The 17,369-nt window shown below is 44.3% G+C and overlaps 1 protein-coding gene across 4 annotated transcripts in view; it reads right to left on the bottom strand.

Moving 5' to 3' along the window:
• Positions 1-17,369, bottom strand: part of CDH12 (cadherin 12) — a 2,479,035-nt gene that overhangs the window by 216,747 nt on the left and 2,244,919 nt on the right. For all 4 annotated transcript variants that reach the window (XM_029590315.1, XM_029590316.1, XM_029590317.1 and 1 more), the window contains one exon: positions 5,740-5,859. In XM_029590315.1, the coding sequence (XP_029446175.1) occupies positions 5,740-5,859 (120 nt within the window). The remainder of the gene's footprint in view (positions 1-5,739; positions 5,860-17,369) is intronic.

Below are 17,369 nucleotides of genomic sequence, written 5' to 3'. Positions count from 1 at the left end.
CCAGACAAGCTCGTTGGTACTTGTTTTTTTAGCCGGTTCAATTTCTCTCTACAGTACTGACCAGCATCTAAGAATCTACGTGCGGATGCACTCTCTGGCACTACTGAGACAGAGGACACACCCATCTCTCCTCAGTACATCCTAGATCCGGCTAAGGTCATCATTGCCGCCTTTGAAGCGGTTCCCGCTGGCAAGATGGTTGTGCCCATCCATCTATGAAAGGAAGTCCTCTCCTGGGAAAAGACTCTCTAATGGCGGGGCATCCAGGCAAGGCCTGGACCTTAGAGCTTTTAACACAATACTACTGGTGGCCACATGTCAAGCGTAACAGGAATACGTCAGCTCCTGCCCCACTTGCGCTAGGCAAAAGCCCTTGTCGGGTCGTCCTTGGGGCCTTCTGCAACCTCTTCCCATACCTGCAGAACCATGGACTCACCTCTCTACAGATTTTACAGTAGATCTCCCTCTGTCCAAGGGGAAACAAGTCATCTGGGTCACTGTAGACAGGTTCTCAAAGATGGCTCACTTTGTGCCACTCTCTAAACTTCCTACTGCACCAGAGCTTGCGCAGCTCTTTACCCAGCACATTTTCCGTGCACATGGACTACCACTACACAACGCCTCTGATTGTGGCTCGCAATTCTTAGCTAAATACTGGAAAGCACTTTGTAAAACATTTGGAATTCGCTTGGACTTCAAGTCTGCTTTCCATCCGCAAGGCAATGGGCAAGTGGAACGGACCAATCATTCTCTGAAGGCTTTCCTCCATTCCTTCATAGTGAGAAGTATGCTTGAACAGAAAACCAACATGGAGAAGGAAATCCCCAGAAGCCTCTGCGTGTCTTTGGCCTGCCTGGGCTGAATGGACTAAGTGACTTACAGAATGTCCCTGGATATCTGTAGAAGCAGGCAAGCTGGCACCAGACAGGTGATGTCTATTCATAGAGTCACAAAAGAAGAAACCACAGGGGAGCTTCAGGCACTATTCTCAGAAGTTTGTAATCCACACAGTTACAGACGTGTTGATTGCCTTTACCAGTAATAGTTTAACAGAACAAAGAAAGTCATGGGAAATGGGCTACACATCTTGGGAAGCCAATCAGGGATAGTTAGGGATGATTTAATCATGCATTTGACATCACAACTTATGTAAATGATTCTTTGGGCAGTCACGCAAGTCTAGAAGCTTCCACAATATTGTATGTTATCTATAAAAGAAGGATCGCTTCCTGTATACGATGAGATGCTGGTCAGTTTGTAAGACTAAGGGCACCCAGTACCCAGCATCTCCCGAGAACACTTATATTGATTAATAAAAATACATTATACTTTTACTGAGTCTAAGTGTTCTTGTGTCCCTGGCCATAAGCATAGAGTAAGCTTTACAGTGGGGGACAAACAGGATGACTGGATACCCCTACTACCATGGGCCGAGTTCCCTTACAACCACCACATTCACTCTGTAACTGGAGCTTCGCCCTTCCAACTTGTCAATGGTAAACAGCTCAAGCCTCCCTTGCCTCTCCCTCTAACAGTTCCTTCACCTGCAGCACAACTCACAGCCCAGCAGCTTCGCTCTCTCTGTTAATCTACACAAACTAAATTGCAGCAAGCAGCTGCCATCGCGAAAAGGAACACTGATAAATATCGCCATAAAGCTGCTGTTTTCAGCCCGGGAGATAGGGTGTGGGTAAGCACCAGGTTTATTCATCTCCGGATTCCCTCCATGTGCCTGGCCCCTAAATACATTGGCCCCTTTGTGGTCACGGAACGAGTAGGTGCTGTCTCCTACCGCCTACGTCTCCCGCCTACTTTGAGGATATACAATGTATTCCACGTTTCCTTACTTAAGCCATTGACACTTCCAGCTTTTCACCACAGACCACTTGAACCCTCAAAGACAGAAGCAGAGGAAGAGACCATATACCAAGTAAGTGATGTTTTGGATGTACGGTTCTACCATCAAAGATGGGAATATTTAATATCATGGGAGGGATATAGTCCGGAGGAGAACACGTGGGAGCCTGCCTCCAACATCCTGGACAAATCTCTCCTCCATCAATTCCATCAGGACCATCCAGTAAACCAAGACCCCCAGGGAGGGGGCGCAAGAGGGAGGTACTGTTATGAACCCCGGCCGTGGGCGGCCACAGCCGGGTCCCCTCTTACCTGCTGCCCCTCTCCGGTCTTCACTGCAGCATTCTTCGTTTGGCTCCGGGCCGTGGTAGGGCCTTCCTGTGGCATTCTCCCCATGAGGGAGAGGCCACCGACTTCCTCCTCTAGGCCCAACCCCTTAGGTGCACATGCATGCAACGGGCCGAAATTTAAAGGGGGCCATGGCGGGAAACCTTGGCCTGGTCCCCGAAGATGACGTCAGACGCCCAGGCTATTTAAGCCCAGCTTGGATCTCTGTTCCCTGCCTTGGCAACAGGTCGACTCTTCGAGTAACTAGTTGTTGTCCCTGTGTTCTCCAATTCCTGTGTTCCTGTTCCAGCTCCTCTCCTGACTCGATGTTCCTGCCTTGCTCTGCTCCTGCTCCCAAGTTCCTGGTCCCGCTCCTGTTCCTGCTTCGGCTTGACTCCCTGGTTTTGACTTCGGCTTGGCTTCTGGTTCTCTCCCTGTCTGCTGCCTGTCCTGAAATTTGGCTCGTCCTCTGACCTCGCTAGTCTTCAGCCTGCCCCGACATCTGGCCTGGATCTCCGTCTCGCACCGCTGCCATGACCTCTGGACCATCTTCGTCTCTCCCACGCTTCTGCCTGCCTCAACCCGGACTGTTCTTTGGATTCTTCGTTGCCAGGAGACCCTCGCCTAAGTCCTGCCGGCCCCAGCACCCAAGGGCTCAACCTGTGGGGAACGAGGGCTGGTATAGGTGAAGGTCCTGCCCGGTCTCCTGGTCCAGTTCCGCCTCCCGGCTACGCGTCCCACTGTAGGCCTTCCTTCAGCGGATCCATCCAACACTCTAGCCGGTCCAAGGGTCCACGTTCATAACACATATTTTTATTTATTGCTCAGCAAAACAAAACTAAACATCTCATTTCATTGCATTTTTCATTTCATTTAAAAATGAAAGCACTTCCCCAGTGAGTATCCCTCCTAGCTCTCCCTTCATGACATCTGATGTTTGACTTAACTAAGATTATAGGGGTAGCCAATGCTGGTTCTCCCATACCTGAAACAGGTCTTGTGTTCAGGATATCCACAATTAATATGCATAAAATAGATTTGCATACATTGCCTCCACTGTATGAAAAATATACCTCATACACATTCAATGTGGATATCCTGAGAACCAGACCTGTCTGTGGCACTCAAGGACAGGAATTGCCTACCTCTCTGCTACAGCCTGGTCTCCAATGCAATATCTCTCTTTTATACTCTCTACATATGAGATCGTACAGGATATAGAACTTGTGAGATAGGTCTTTACTTGCAATAGTTACTAAGAGTCTACCCTATTCACTGCGCAGTGTACGATGTTTGAAAAACTGTTGCCATCTGTGAACATAAGGTTTGACAATACATACTCATGTCTAAATCAATGTGGAATTTATTTGGTAGCACTCAAGTTTGTGATGGCATGTCTTCTTTATAGCCTCTTGCTCCATCTCTTTCCAACAACATATCTTGTTTTTCCTCTCTTTCCTGCTCCACACTTCCCACAACATTGCTTCCTCTATCAACCCTATTTCCTCCAGCAGTAATCCCCCAAAGTATTATTTTATTTGAGCCTTGCAAATAGCTTGCACACTAAAAAGTTAACATTTGGCCTAATGCAGGTGTAGGCCTCAGTGTGTATGTGCTAAATAATGAAGGGAGGAAAGTATTCCATACTGTTTAGCAGACCCTCCTTAAAGCCTCATTTTCAGCTAACATAAGAACATAAAATGTGCCATACTGGGTCAGACCAAAGGTTCACCATGTTCAGCCTGGTGTCTCCAACAGTGGTCAATTCAATTCATTAGGAAGTACCCAGCAGATCCCAAAATGTAAATCCAATTTGTTGTTGTTCAATCCCAGGGGTACATGATAGACATTTCATCTAGAAACTTGACCAAACCCCTTTTAAACCCAGCTAGGCTAGATGCCTTGATCATATCCTCTGGCAGCAAATTCCACGGATAGTCCATTTAAAAAAATAAATATATCTGTTCCCTATTCATTTGTTACACCCCGCTCATGATTTTATAAATCACTGTCATATCCCCTCTTAGTCTTCTCTTCTCTAAGCAGGAGCTCTAACCTATTTAGCCTTGCTTTCTTCAGCAGCAGCTCCATCCCCTTTATCATCTTTGCTACTCGTGAGTCTTTTCTGTACCTTTTATAGTTCCACTATATCTTTCCTCAAATAAGATGACCAGAACTGCACATAATATTCAAAGTGCAGTTGCACTATAGATCTATGCAGAGACACTATGATATTCACAGATTGATTCTCCATTCCTTTCTTAATAATTGGGGATGTGCTTTCATTTGAAATGAGAGACAGTCAACAACATTTTTATATCATTTCATATAGTTTGTAAAAAGAAATGATATAAAAATATGAAATTTTGCATTTTATTTTCTATCATTTTTACTGTGCATTATTTCTAAATATGCAAATAGTGTGCACTATTTTCAATAGCAAGCACTATGTGCAAATAGTGCACATTATTTCTGAATAGCTCACACAAATTGGAAATAATACATGCTATTCAAACTTGGGAAAGTCACTGCTTATCACTGGGCATTAGCTACATAAGATCTATCTACTACTTGGGATCCCGCCAGGTACCTATGACCTGGAGTTGGTCACTATTGGAAACAGGATACTGGACTTGATGGACCCTCAGTCTGACTTAGTATGGCAAGTCATTTGTTTTTATGTTCTTATTTCTGACTACTGCGCTCTATTTGCCAAAAGAAAAAAAAAGAAAAAAAAAAAAAGTCCTCAGTGAAACAAAATTCAGGTGGCATCCAACTCCCAACAAAATGAATCGACACAAAATGATATTATTTGGCCTACATACACCTACTGTTCATTGTTCCTCAAGGAGCATACTTTTAGATAGGTTAAGAAGAGTCATTCTCGGGAGTGTATTTAGGTCAAGGATGGAAAATAATGCATATAGATTGCATTTTCAAATTTACAGACATTATTTCCATGAAAAAAGTACCTGCACAAAAACACAGGTGCAAATGTCTATGGATACATAGTTTCAAGGAGAAAGCATGACTATACTGTCTCTTAAAATCTTGGTTCATAATCTATGGATTAAACATGCCCATGGACTTTGCCCCAATGTGGAGAGTTTGAAAATTGTTCTCTGAAAGTACTATTAGGGATATGTAGAACATTAAGTATGCCAAATCAAAACTAGCACATGCCAGTCTTTATTTGTACCATATTAGTTTTCATATATTTTTTCTACATTTTACCTGAGGGGAGTTTTCACAGAATATATAATAGCACTGTCTCCTTGCATCAAGCAATGCATGAATAGCTAGTATCAATGGTGAAAGCATGTGTAACCATATTGACAAATGCAAAAGCAATTTTTAAAAAAATGCTGTAAGCATTTCTCAACTATCACTGTGTCTAAGTCTCCACATGTTTGCAGTTTACTTTATTGTAAGATGGTAATTTAGTAAAATTATGAGAAATTTCATTTAATGATGTAGAAGCATAGCTCATAAATTTTTCCCCAGCAGTATATTCTAAATAGTGCCAAGCAATGCTGTAAGATCTATGATGTTTACCTGTCTTAGGATCAATGGAGAAGTAAGGTTGTCCCTGAAGAATACTGTAAACCACTCTTGCACTGTTCCCATATGTCGGGTCATCGGCATCAGTAGCTTTGACTTGGAGCACGTATGCACCTAGAAAGAAAACATAATACATTTTTCAGATTCTCTCCAGATACATGCATAAAACATTGTTTTTTTTATGTTGTGAGTGGCTTCTAAATCAGTGGATCTCTCTCCCACCTGAGACCTTGCCTAACATACATGTATCTTAAATACATGATGATGAGCATTGCCAACAAACTGCATATCTTTTTGTCCACAGGCTAACACCTGAATTCAACCCCAAGAGTAAGAGAACACTAGATGACTGTAACCAACCCAGCAAGGAGGTCAAAGGGGCACAACTTCTTTCATGACATTTATATACAAACCCAATTAATACACCAATGCTGAGAATCCAACGGAATATCTATCTATAAAATGAATGAATGACCTGTTTGAATGTATAGTCAAAGTTTTCTTTCGGTCATAATAATCCAACAAGAATCCTAAACTAGGAGTCATAAGAACATAAGAAAATGCCATACTGGGTCAGACCAAGGGTCCATCAAGCCCAGCATCCTGTTTCCAACAGTGGCCAATCCAGGCCATAAGAACCTGGCAAGTACCCAAAAACTAAGTCTATTCCATGTAACCATTGCTAATGGCAATGGCTATTCTCTAAATGAACTTAGTAGCAGGTAATGGACTTCTCCTCCAAGAACTTATCCAATCCTTTTTTAAACACAGCTATACTAACTGCACGAACCACATTCTCTGGCAACAAATTCCAGAGTTTAATTGTGCGTTGAGTAAAAAAGAACTTTCTCCGATTAGTTTTAAATGTGCCCCATGCTAACTTCATGGAGTGCCCCCTAGTCTTTCTACTATCCGAAAGAGTAAATAACCGATTCACATCTACCCGTTCTAGACCTCTCATGATTTTAAACACCTCTATCATATCCCCCCTCAGTCATCTCTTCTCCAAGCTGAAAAGTCCTAACCTCTTTAGTCTTTCCTCATAGGGGAGTTGTTCCATTCCCCTTATCCTCTAATATACATAATTACAAAATCTGCCCCAGTCTCGGCTGTGCGATAGTGCTGACCTAGCAGTTGGATCTGGCTTCCTCAACCCCTTCTCTTCTACTTCTAGCACTGGGAGGTAAGTAAAGCCTTCCCCATTCCCTCACTAGGTGTACAGATCTGCTGCTGCACATGGTGTCAGGGGCATAGCATCCATAGTCCACAGTGGTGGACAGGCACTACTAACTTACAAAAGGTGTGCACTGTGTATCACCAATCTGAAACACCATCACCAGGGTTCAGGCAGATTGAGAGTCCATCTGGGGCAATCCTCTGTTGATCTTCTTCCTGCTCCCAGCTCCCCCGCTAAGCACAACTATTCCATCACCAGCTTCAGACTTACCATCCTATCTTATGGAATCACGTTGAGTGTCAGCACCAGTTGCATCCATACACTGCCTGTCAACTTCATCATTGAAGGCCTGATGCTGCGTGCCAGCATTTCACCAAGGATGACATGTCAGGCCTTCATTATCAGCAGCCCAGAGGTGGAGCAGATATTCCTTGACTCATGTGTACTAGCACTGGCACCCTTTTTATTTTGGGGAGGGGGGGGGGGCAATACTGCAGCCAATCAGAGAGAGTACTGCAGCAGGCACAAGCGACTTGATCTGTACCTCTACTTCATGCTTAGTAACCCTGAGCTTGCTGCCATCATCTGCTGTCACAGTAATCGCATTGGCAAACCTGGCTGCTACAGCCTCCATGTCACCAGGTGCTGAACCTCTCTCCCCTTTGTCAGTCTGGAGGTAATTCATTGTGACTGTGGCGGATAATGCTGCTTAAAAGCATCCATAAAAGCTATGTATATGAAATCCTGAGCAAGAGTCTCAGTCTCTTTCTCCTCCCTCAATATGTCAATATTCAGGTTTGAGTAGGTTAGGGAGAATTTTCTGTTAGCCTGGTCCAGCTTGAGGACTAACCTGCTGAGGGATAGACAGCAGCACTGGTTCAGAGTGGAGGGAGCAGAGAGAAGGGGTGAGAGTGTTGGGAGAGAGAAGGGAATGTTGAACACCATCAAAAGAGGGAAAGAGGGAGTTTGGGTGGAGGATACTGGTGAGTGTGAGATTTTATAATCCAGATGTATGCTTGTATACATATTTCAGTATTGAAATAAAATTGTATTACAAATTTTATTCAGTCTTTATATTTATACATATTGTTGCATATATTTCAGTTTTGTTTTTTTTTTTTTTTAAATAAAGCCTGTAGAATTGTTTTCCTAATATGCCAGTGCATCTGTACCCATGTCCTCTGCGAGATAGCATGTTACAGACATTGGTGCTGGGGTATCCTTTGCTAGGATGGGCTGATTTATCTATGGCATGTGCCAGGAACAATGGTTCTTTGTGGGCAATGTTGCTTTGGCTTATTGAGGAGGGGGAGGAGGAGCTAGCTGATAGGGTGCTATGCCTGCTTGCACTACTCTATGAGGTGGCTGTTTCCTGTGCTACATCTCTACTCTGCCTCTGCTTCTGGTGCTCCTCTTGACACAAACTAGCAATAAGCATTTCTTTTATGAATATGAGATTCTGGGACTGGTGGGTGAGGCTCTCTTTTACCTGTGGATCAAAAAGATTAGCAAGCATTGGGGTAGATTTTCAAAAAATACGCGCGGACGTACATGTGCATGGGCTACCCGGCAGGCACACATGTACGCCCGATTTTATAATATGCGCGCGCATGTTATAAAATTGGGGGTCAATGCATGCAAGGGGGTGAACAACTGTGCACCCTGCACGCGCCAACGCCCGCTGGCTCCCCCCATTCCCTACCCTCTAGCCTGACCTTCCCACCCCTTCCCCTAGCCTTTCCACCCCCTAACCCTAACCTAACCCCCCAAAAATGGTTTCACCTTTTGCGCCTGCCTGGAGGCAGGCACAGATTGCTCGCACCGGCAGCCTACCGGCACGCGATCCTCTGACACAGCGCCGCCCCCCCTGGACCACGGCTTTTGTAAAGCCCCAAGACTTAGACGTGTCCCAGGGCTTTACTCATGGCGCTGAGCCTTTACAAAATAAGCCCGGCGTGCGTAGGGCTTTTAAAATCAGCCTCATTATGTATTCATTTTCTGTGAGAGATTTCGGTCTTTCTTGCCTCTGCTACTGCAAGGAGTCCATAAACTGTAGTACCTCTGCTTCCATTCCCTCTTCTTCATGGAAGCCCCCTAACATTTCCTCCTGAATATTTGCTATTGGCATGACCCCACCCAGGACAGTGCTCAGGTCCTCCATGGCATCCTTAAAGGGCTTTTCACTGTCCATTCTTGATGCTCAACTATCTCTATTTCCAGAGACAGATCATGAGGGGGTGTCTGCTATTTCACTAACCTCTGCAGCATCATATAAGTGTAATTCCAGCAGGTGCCAACATCTGGAATCAGATGCTTGTGCTTGTAAGGAATCCTGAATTGTTCCTGCTTTTCATGGTGAAGCTACCCCACTTCCATGATTTTATGGAAATGCTCTGCTATTTTCCTGTACTTCTCCATCAGCTCTTGAAGGAATACATTCTCATAGTTCTTGGATCCCAGCCCTAGGGAATCCTTCACTGCCAGTTGCAGTGAATTTACAATGTAATGGATACCCTGAAAGTCTCCATCTTTTGTTGCCGTTATCATATTTGAACCATTGCCTGTCACAAAGAAACCTGTGTCTAGGCTCCTGACTCTTTGCTCTAGCTGCCAACTCTCCAGCATCTTCTCTTATGATTTGATAGAATGCAGGTGGGAGCTATACATTAACCGGGAGTGTAGCAAAGCCCACCTGCACCCTTATACTCAATCCATGGTAGAGCTGCTATCTAGCCCCTTCCTCAGCCATATCCCATCAGTGTGCGGTCAGGGAGAGGTAAGAATGTGTAGCATTTGGGGTAATCCAGATATCACTGGTGAAATGCACAATATTCCTTTCTGGCTTAGCTCTGGATGCAACTATGGTACTAGCTGCACAGGCTGAGAATGATCAGAAGGGGAATCTGTAACTGGGGGCTAATATGTGTAGCAGATTCTTAAAACCCACTAATTGCAGAGACTGGTCATCAAGGGCAAACATTTTCCCAATTCTCATTACAATCTTTGATGCTGCCTGCTTCTTGTCCTGGTAGAGAGCAAAAGAAACCACCTGATTTCCTCTATGGTGAGATGCTGCTTTGGATGCATGGCAGGGGTCTGCTGGCCTGCCATCTGACTGCTGGAAGAGACCATGGGATCAGCTTGGGAAAAAATCTTCCCCTTTTCATCTCCTTTCCTCTGGCTTTTGCCTGGAAGAATTAATCCCCAACCTAGTACTGCCAACTTCTCCAGATCCCAATGCTAGCTGCTGCTGCTGCTCCAGGTTATGTTGTATAGCAGGATTTTTGAGATGTCCCATTTGCTTCCCTTGACTGATATCCTCTGTGCAGTGAATACACTATACAAAGCATGGGTTCTCCTTCACTTTGAAGTGCCTCCAGATCAGGGGTTTCTTCCCAATCCCTTTTCTACATCCTGGGTGGATCCTGGCCAATGATTTGAAGTAGAGGATGGGTGCTGAGGAACAATGTTAAGGGCATCATTCACATTCTCTACCTGCACTGCCTGCTTTTCCTTTCCATCCTCAGTTTTCTCTATCCTCCTATCAATGAAATAGAAGACAAGATACTACTAAATAATCTTTACAAATTTTCTTTAGCTAATAGTTCCTAAATTTCTAATTCAGGGAATCCTGATAAAGTTTCTTCCTTAGAATCAATTAATGCAAATACAATCTTCACTACCTTAGCAGTAATAACTAAAGAAGAGTGCACTGCTGGCTTTTGGTGTTCATTTCTCCAACCCCTGCTGTCCTACTACTATCTGTCTGAAATGGCTCTCCCACCATTTTCCTCTGCTCCAAAACAACAGTGAGAGGAACAGGTGGTATTGGCACATCCTTTCCAAATTAAAATTTTTGGTTGGAGCTGTCTTCCTCTCCTGTCATTCTGGACTTTAATAAGGTCCATTTTTAATTTAGATACACAACTGAGTTTTTTTGTTGTTGTCAACATTTCTTCATCTCCCATTCCTGATATGATAGAATTTCTTCAGGTGAGATCAGTGCATTGCATACTGGGAATCTGGATATTATAACTATTTTTTCTGTATTGGCACCATAACTGTACCCTCCAGTACCACTCTAATGTGTGAGTGAAGAACTGTCTGTCACTCACACACACACACACACACAGGGGTAGATTTTTAAAAAAAGCGCGTTCGCATACTTTTGTTTGCGCACCAGGCGCAAACAAAAGTACGCTGGATTTTATAAGATACGCGCGTAGCCGCGCGAATCTTCTAAAATCTTGGATCGGCGCGCGCAAGGCTGCCGATTTTGGGCAGCCGGCGCGCGCCGAGCCGCGCAGCCTGTCTCCGTTCCCTTGGAGGGAACTCCGTTCTCCTTGGAGGGAACTCTCTTTCGCCCTCCCCTCAACTTCCCCTCCCTTCCTCTACCTAACCCACCCCCCGGCCCTATCTAAACCCCCCCTTACCTTTGTCCATAGATTTACGCCTGCGAGAAGCAGACGTAAATCTACGCGCGCCAGCGGACTGCTGGCGTGCCGTGCTCCGATCCGGGGGCTGGTCCGAAGGCCTGGACCACGCCCCCGGGCTGGCGCCACGCCCCCGGGCTCGTCCCTGAAACGGTGCGCCCCGCCCCCGAAATGCCGCGTCATTGGGTCCCGCCCCCATGACACGCCCCCGACACGCCCCCGACACGCCCCCTTCCGAAAACCCTGGGACCTACGCGCGTCCCGGGGTTCTGCGCACGCTGGCGGCCTATGGAAAATAGGCGCGCCAGTGCGCAAGGCCCTGCTCGCGTAAATCCGGGCGGATTTACGCGAGCAGGGTTTTTAAAATCCGCCCGACAGTGTCATGCAGTGCACTATTGCTGATAGGCTCCACACACAAGAAAAAAGATTGGCAGTTTGGTATTGACTCTTCACTTCAGTCTCTGTACAATGCTCAGTCACCAAATTGGTACCCAGAGATACAGGGAAAAAAAATATCATTAGCACTAATGAAACTCTCTATATTGTCTCCCACCCACTCTCAGGTCCTTCCCTAGTGAAGAGAAAAACAAGCAGAAAGTGTCACTACCTATCTTTCTCTGGGAACTAGCACACTGAGTGAAACCAGTGTGGTACAGAGAAGATTAAAAGCAGATGATTTTTTTTTTTTTTTTTTACCAGTTTCACTGTCAAAAATCCAAAAAGCTTTTTTTAAACTGTGAGAGAGCTTAAGCACCCATCCGTCTCTGACCAATACTAGAGAGGAATTACGGTGTTTTTCACAGATGCTCAGACCTACTGGTGAAAGTAGGTGAGCATCACTTGATCCAGATAGCATTGATATGCTAAATTAGAAATATGTTTCAGAGTGATTTGTCTTATGTGTGGTTTTCTTGCCAATGTACCATTACTCAGCTCTGACAAGGCATTTATTTTACTTACCATTCCTTGTCAAAATGAGAAACTGTGCCCAAGTTGAAATGTACAGTGTAAACCTTGCATGCAAGGTCATTTTGGTCACACTCCTTCCAACTTCAAGCACTTACCTCCTTACTCCTGTTTAAAGTACTTTTCTGCATTAGTGCAGATTTTTCAGGTTAATTGATATTTTAGGGCTTTTTTTCATTTAGCATGCTTTTTATTTTACTCCTGCTTGATTTACATCCCATTAGCTTACTCCATAACATAGGGACCCTCATTTATGCCATGCACGTTAAGTAAAACCCATGCTAAAATGTAACACTGATTTTACTATGGCCCCTTTGTTATGAACAGGTTCCAGAATGGAAACCATCTGTTTAGAAGAGATATTTTTTTCTTTTGGGTTTTTTTTTAGTGTGCTGGTTTGCAGGTAAGGACATCATGGGTTGGAGGAGGGTACTTAGCCAACCAATGCTGATTTTATAGCTGGTCATTAAGGTAAAGTAGCCACTATTTAGCTAGAAAAGGTTTCGTTCGCTAGATTTAGGGAAATTTGCAGCTAAAACCTCTGAAATTTAGCTGGCCAACATTTATCAAGCTAGGCTAGCATCTCAGCCGCAGATCAAAATTTAACCCCATAATATATCATTATCATTTTTGCCCTTGCTACACAGTTTTAAGATGGCGCCGGCCGTCCCATTGCTCCTACGATATGACAGAGGCTGGCCAATGGCACTGATAGCCCCTGTCGCATAGTAAGAGCAAAGGTCCAATGGCACCATTTTGTTTACTGGCAGCTGATGGCCCGAGAGCAGGAGATTGCTCCCTAGACCCCTGCTGGACCACCAGGGATTTTTGGTACTTTTTGGGGGGTTGGGAGGATTGGGGGGTTGTAATTAATTAAATCTGAAGGGTTGGGGTGGGGGGGGTTTCGGTTTGGGGCAGCTGAAAAAAAAATCGGCCTGAACCACGGGAAACGAAATTTCCTGCGGCAGGCCAATAACGAAGGCCAAACCAAAAGGCTCAGCCGAATCACATCTCTACATATTATTAAAAAACTTTAACCTAATCTAAATAACACACAAGTCAATCTTTTCCAATGGCACAGATGTGATGCAAATTAAAAAACTAAACATAAACTGGAATGGCAAACACTTGAGTCATTACACAAATTTAGGATACATTGGGTGACCCTGGGCTGCACATTTTCCTTCAAAATCCACATTGAAAAAATAAGAAGCAGGATCAGTCCCCAAAGCATCATCATCTGTAAGCTGCAAACTCAAAATGGAGAATGCACTCAGCTACCATCACAACTACTGTTCTAGAAAGTGTTCCAGTCCCAGCAACCAGGAGATTGTTCTGCCACCTTGCTTTGGGAATGTTTACTACAGACTCTGAGTGTCTTGTTTATGTCTAGCCAGTACATCCTTAGGACCTGAGCACCCTTTTTCAGACAAGATACTGTCCTTAAAAACCTTGCCTAATGCCTCCTGAGTGGGACCACATTGTCCCCAGTGTCCTATAATTTTCCAGCTCAGACTAACATGCTAGAACCTTCATAGATCCAGAGGCCCAAGACTGGTTACCTGTTACCTAAAGCCAGAAGTCCATGATTGGTTACTTACACTCAGATCCAGAGGCCTAAGACCACTTACAGATGCCCAGACCCAGAATTCAAAACTCTGCAAAGCCTAATTAAGATTAATAGAGTTTGACTTTTTCTAATATTAAAATCATTTTAATTTAACACTAGCTTTAAAATAAGAACTATGTAAAATAGAAATAGATGTTTTACATTAATGTTTTATGGCCTGAGTACATAAAAGATTTCAATCCTGAGATGATTTTAAGCCTGAGAAAAGGGCAGGTATAATTCTGCTGGAGCATCTCAAAATGCTTGTTTTTCAGTCACATGGCAGCAGCATATTTTCTAATGCACTATCAACTTCAGCAGTTACCCTACACCCCTGTGTGATATCCATGAACTCGGCATTGTGCTGCAGATTTACATTCAAAACACTCATTCACACCTAAAATCACATTTAATGTGATTTTAGGTGTGAATGAGTGTGTTGAGTGAGTTAGTGAGTATTTTATTGTCTAGATAGATTGAGAATACTAATAAAAAGAATTTTTTTTGCACATAAATTTGTAAAATCAGAATACTCCTTTTGTGTATGTAGTTGTATAAATGATAGGAGATATCTTGTGAGTATTTACCCAGTGTATAATTTACCTTGCAGATTTACATTCATCAGTTTTACTGGGAAATAGATTTGAAGTAAAAGATCAAAAGGTGGATGCGAAAGTACTTACTTTCCTTCAAATTTCAGTGACTATAGAAATAGAAAAAAAAAGCATAATAAATAAAGCCAACAGTGATGTGTTCTTCCATTTAAATAATCTAAGGCAATTGTACTAAAGTACGCCAAAATTGTGTAAAAATGACAATTTGTTCCCCTATTTTCGACTTAGGAGCACATGGTTCCCTTTTTGTACATGTGGACTTTGTAAATTTGTTTGGCTTTGTATATAGTAAACTTTGGCCAAATTTTAAATGCCAGTTGAGTGTAAAAATCGGTACGTTTGTGGTTGGGCCCTGTGCGCACTGCGCACATTTTCAAAAGGGCCCAGCCACGCACGCAAGTGCCGATGCACACACAAGTGCCGGGCCGGGGGTGTGGTCTGAGCGAGGAAGGGATGGAGGCCGGCTGGGACAGCGGGCGCTGGCAGCCGCCGGCGCGCGTAAATTACTTCTGCTCCCAAGGAGCAATAAGTAATAAAATAAAAAAAATTGAGGAAAGGTAGGTTAGGTTTAGGGTGTGGGGAGGAGAGGGGAATGGGAAGGAAGGTTAGGAAGGGGGTTAGGGAAGTTTCCTCTCAATCTGCTCCTTAATTGGAGCGGACTGGGAGGAAACTGGGGAAGGCTCGATTGCGTCGCCGTGCAGACTTGCAAAAATCCACCCCCTCTTTGCACGTGCCATCTGCACATGCGTGCGCGGCCAACGGATTTTATAACATGTGTGCGCCGGCACGGTTCCCAGCACACACACATGGACACGCGCGTGTATCTTTTACAATCTACCCCCTTACGCATGCAAGCTTATTCTGGTAAAACATCTTGCAAATTTAAAGTTAATAAGCTAATGCAATTCAAAATTATGTAATGAAGCTCATTAACTTATTTTACATCACAAAAATACACCTAAAAAGGCCTTCATAGGATGTTTTTTTGCAAAAAAGATATGAGGTAACTGTAGAAAACTTCTGCACATAACTTTTCTACCAAACTTATTTACATATGACTCCCAGTAGAAAATGTACACACATAAAATTGTGCTTCTGCATAAAAGTCAGAGTACCTTAGCACATTGGCTTCCTAATCATTTCTTGTGCACTCCTGCTTCTCAGGTGACTGCCAGCTGCTTTTCTCCTTTATTTTTAGCTACTCTATTCATTTTGCTTTATGAAATGTGAGCTCCCTATTCCCAATGACTCAACAGCAAGCATGACAAGATAGGAATAAAGATACTGCAGATGCACTAGGCATAAAACAGAGAAATAAATAAGGTAGGACCAGATGTTATCAGTTCTGACCAGGAAAAAAAAACAACTTTCTAAGGATCCAAAAATATAACAATGGTATGTTGCTTAACAGTTAAAATATGCCCAGTATTTGTTCTCGTTATTGATTGGTTCTTCGATACTAGAAGCAAAGCTATTCTTTAATGCCCTAAAGGTTAATGTTAACTTGTAAAAACAGTTCTCATGTTTTTAATATGGGAACCTTTGACACTTGTGAATTATGGTAACCTATCATGTCTTGATAATGGGCAGTCAGAATAAAAGCTTTATCTAATGAACTACCATTACATAAGTATACCATGTCAATAAATATGGGGTAGATTTTCAAAAACGGCGCGTTCGTGTACTTTTGTTGGCGCTCCAGGCGCCAACAAAAGTACGCTGGATTTTAGTAGATACGCGCGTATCCGCTAAAATCCTGGATCGGCGCGCGCAAGGCTGCTTATTCCGTGTAGCCGGCGCGCGCCGAGCCATGCAGCCTGCCGCCGTTCCCTCCAAGGGAATTCGCTAACGTCCTCCCCTCACCTTCCCCTCCCTTCTTCTACCTAACCCCCCCCCCCCCCCCCCGGCCCTGTCTAAACCCCCCTACCTTTGTTGGGGGATTTACGCCTCCCAGAGGGAGAAGTAAATCCCCGCGCGCCAGCGGGCCGCTGGCGCGCCTAGACACAACCCGGGGGCAGTTACGGAGGGCGCGACCATGCCCCCGGACCACCCCAGGCCGAAACCATGCCCCCGGGCCCGCCCCCGAAACGCCGCGTCCCGCCCCGAAAACGGCACGCCGCTCGGCCCCGACCCCCGACACGCCCCCGACATGCCCCCCTCGGAAAACCCCGGGACTTACGCGAGTCCCGGGGCTCTGCGCGCGCCGGTAGGCCTATTGAACATAGGAGCACCGGCGCGCAGGGCCCTGCTCGCGTAAATCCGGGCGGATTTACGCGAGCAGGGCTTTTAAAATCCGCCCCATTATGTATAATTTCATTGAAAAATATCTGTATGCATGCTCTTCTCGGACAGTCAGTTGTTTTAACAGCTAGTCGCCTCATCAGAGGTAATGAACCAGAGAGCAAAGCAATTTGTAGCATTATGCAAAATCATTAATTTATAGTCAATTCATTGATCTAAATAATTTTTCCTATTAAAAATTCTTTTAAACCGTACAGATAATTTAACAAGAAGTGTGATTATTCCTTTAATTTGGCAAAATCAAGTTGATGAGCTAAGTGGATGGGAAATGTTGGCAAAGAATGTATATCATTTTAAAATGCACTCATTCCTTCCATGTAATCAATACATGTGTCTTCTGAGGGGCAAAAGCAAGGAGGAAGTCTTTGTGGTTGATTCACCCAATTTGAGGCCTGAAAGGAGGCTGTGGTGAATCATTATTTGAGAAAGCTGGGGAACTTTAAAAAACTGGGATTCAAAGTTTAAGATGAGGCAGCACAGGAAGACAAATATGGATTTGTCTTATGCAATGATTGTTTCCAATC

Source organism: Rhinatrema bivittatum, chromosome 2, assembly GCF_901001135.1.
Source record: "Rhinatrema bivittatum chromosome 2, aRhiBiv1.1, whole genome shotgun sequence".
Taxonomy (NCBI): domain Eukaryota; kingdom Metazoa; phylum Chordata; class Amphibia; order Gymnophiona; family Rhinatrematidae; genus Rhinatrema; species Rhinatrema bivittatum.
The sequence above is the reverse complement of the archived record's forward strand: the minus strand, read 5'-3'. Positions and strand labels throughout refer to the sequence as shown.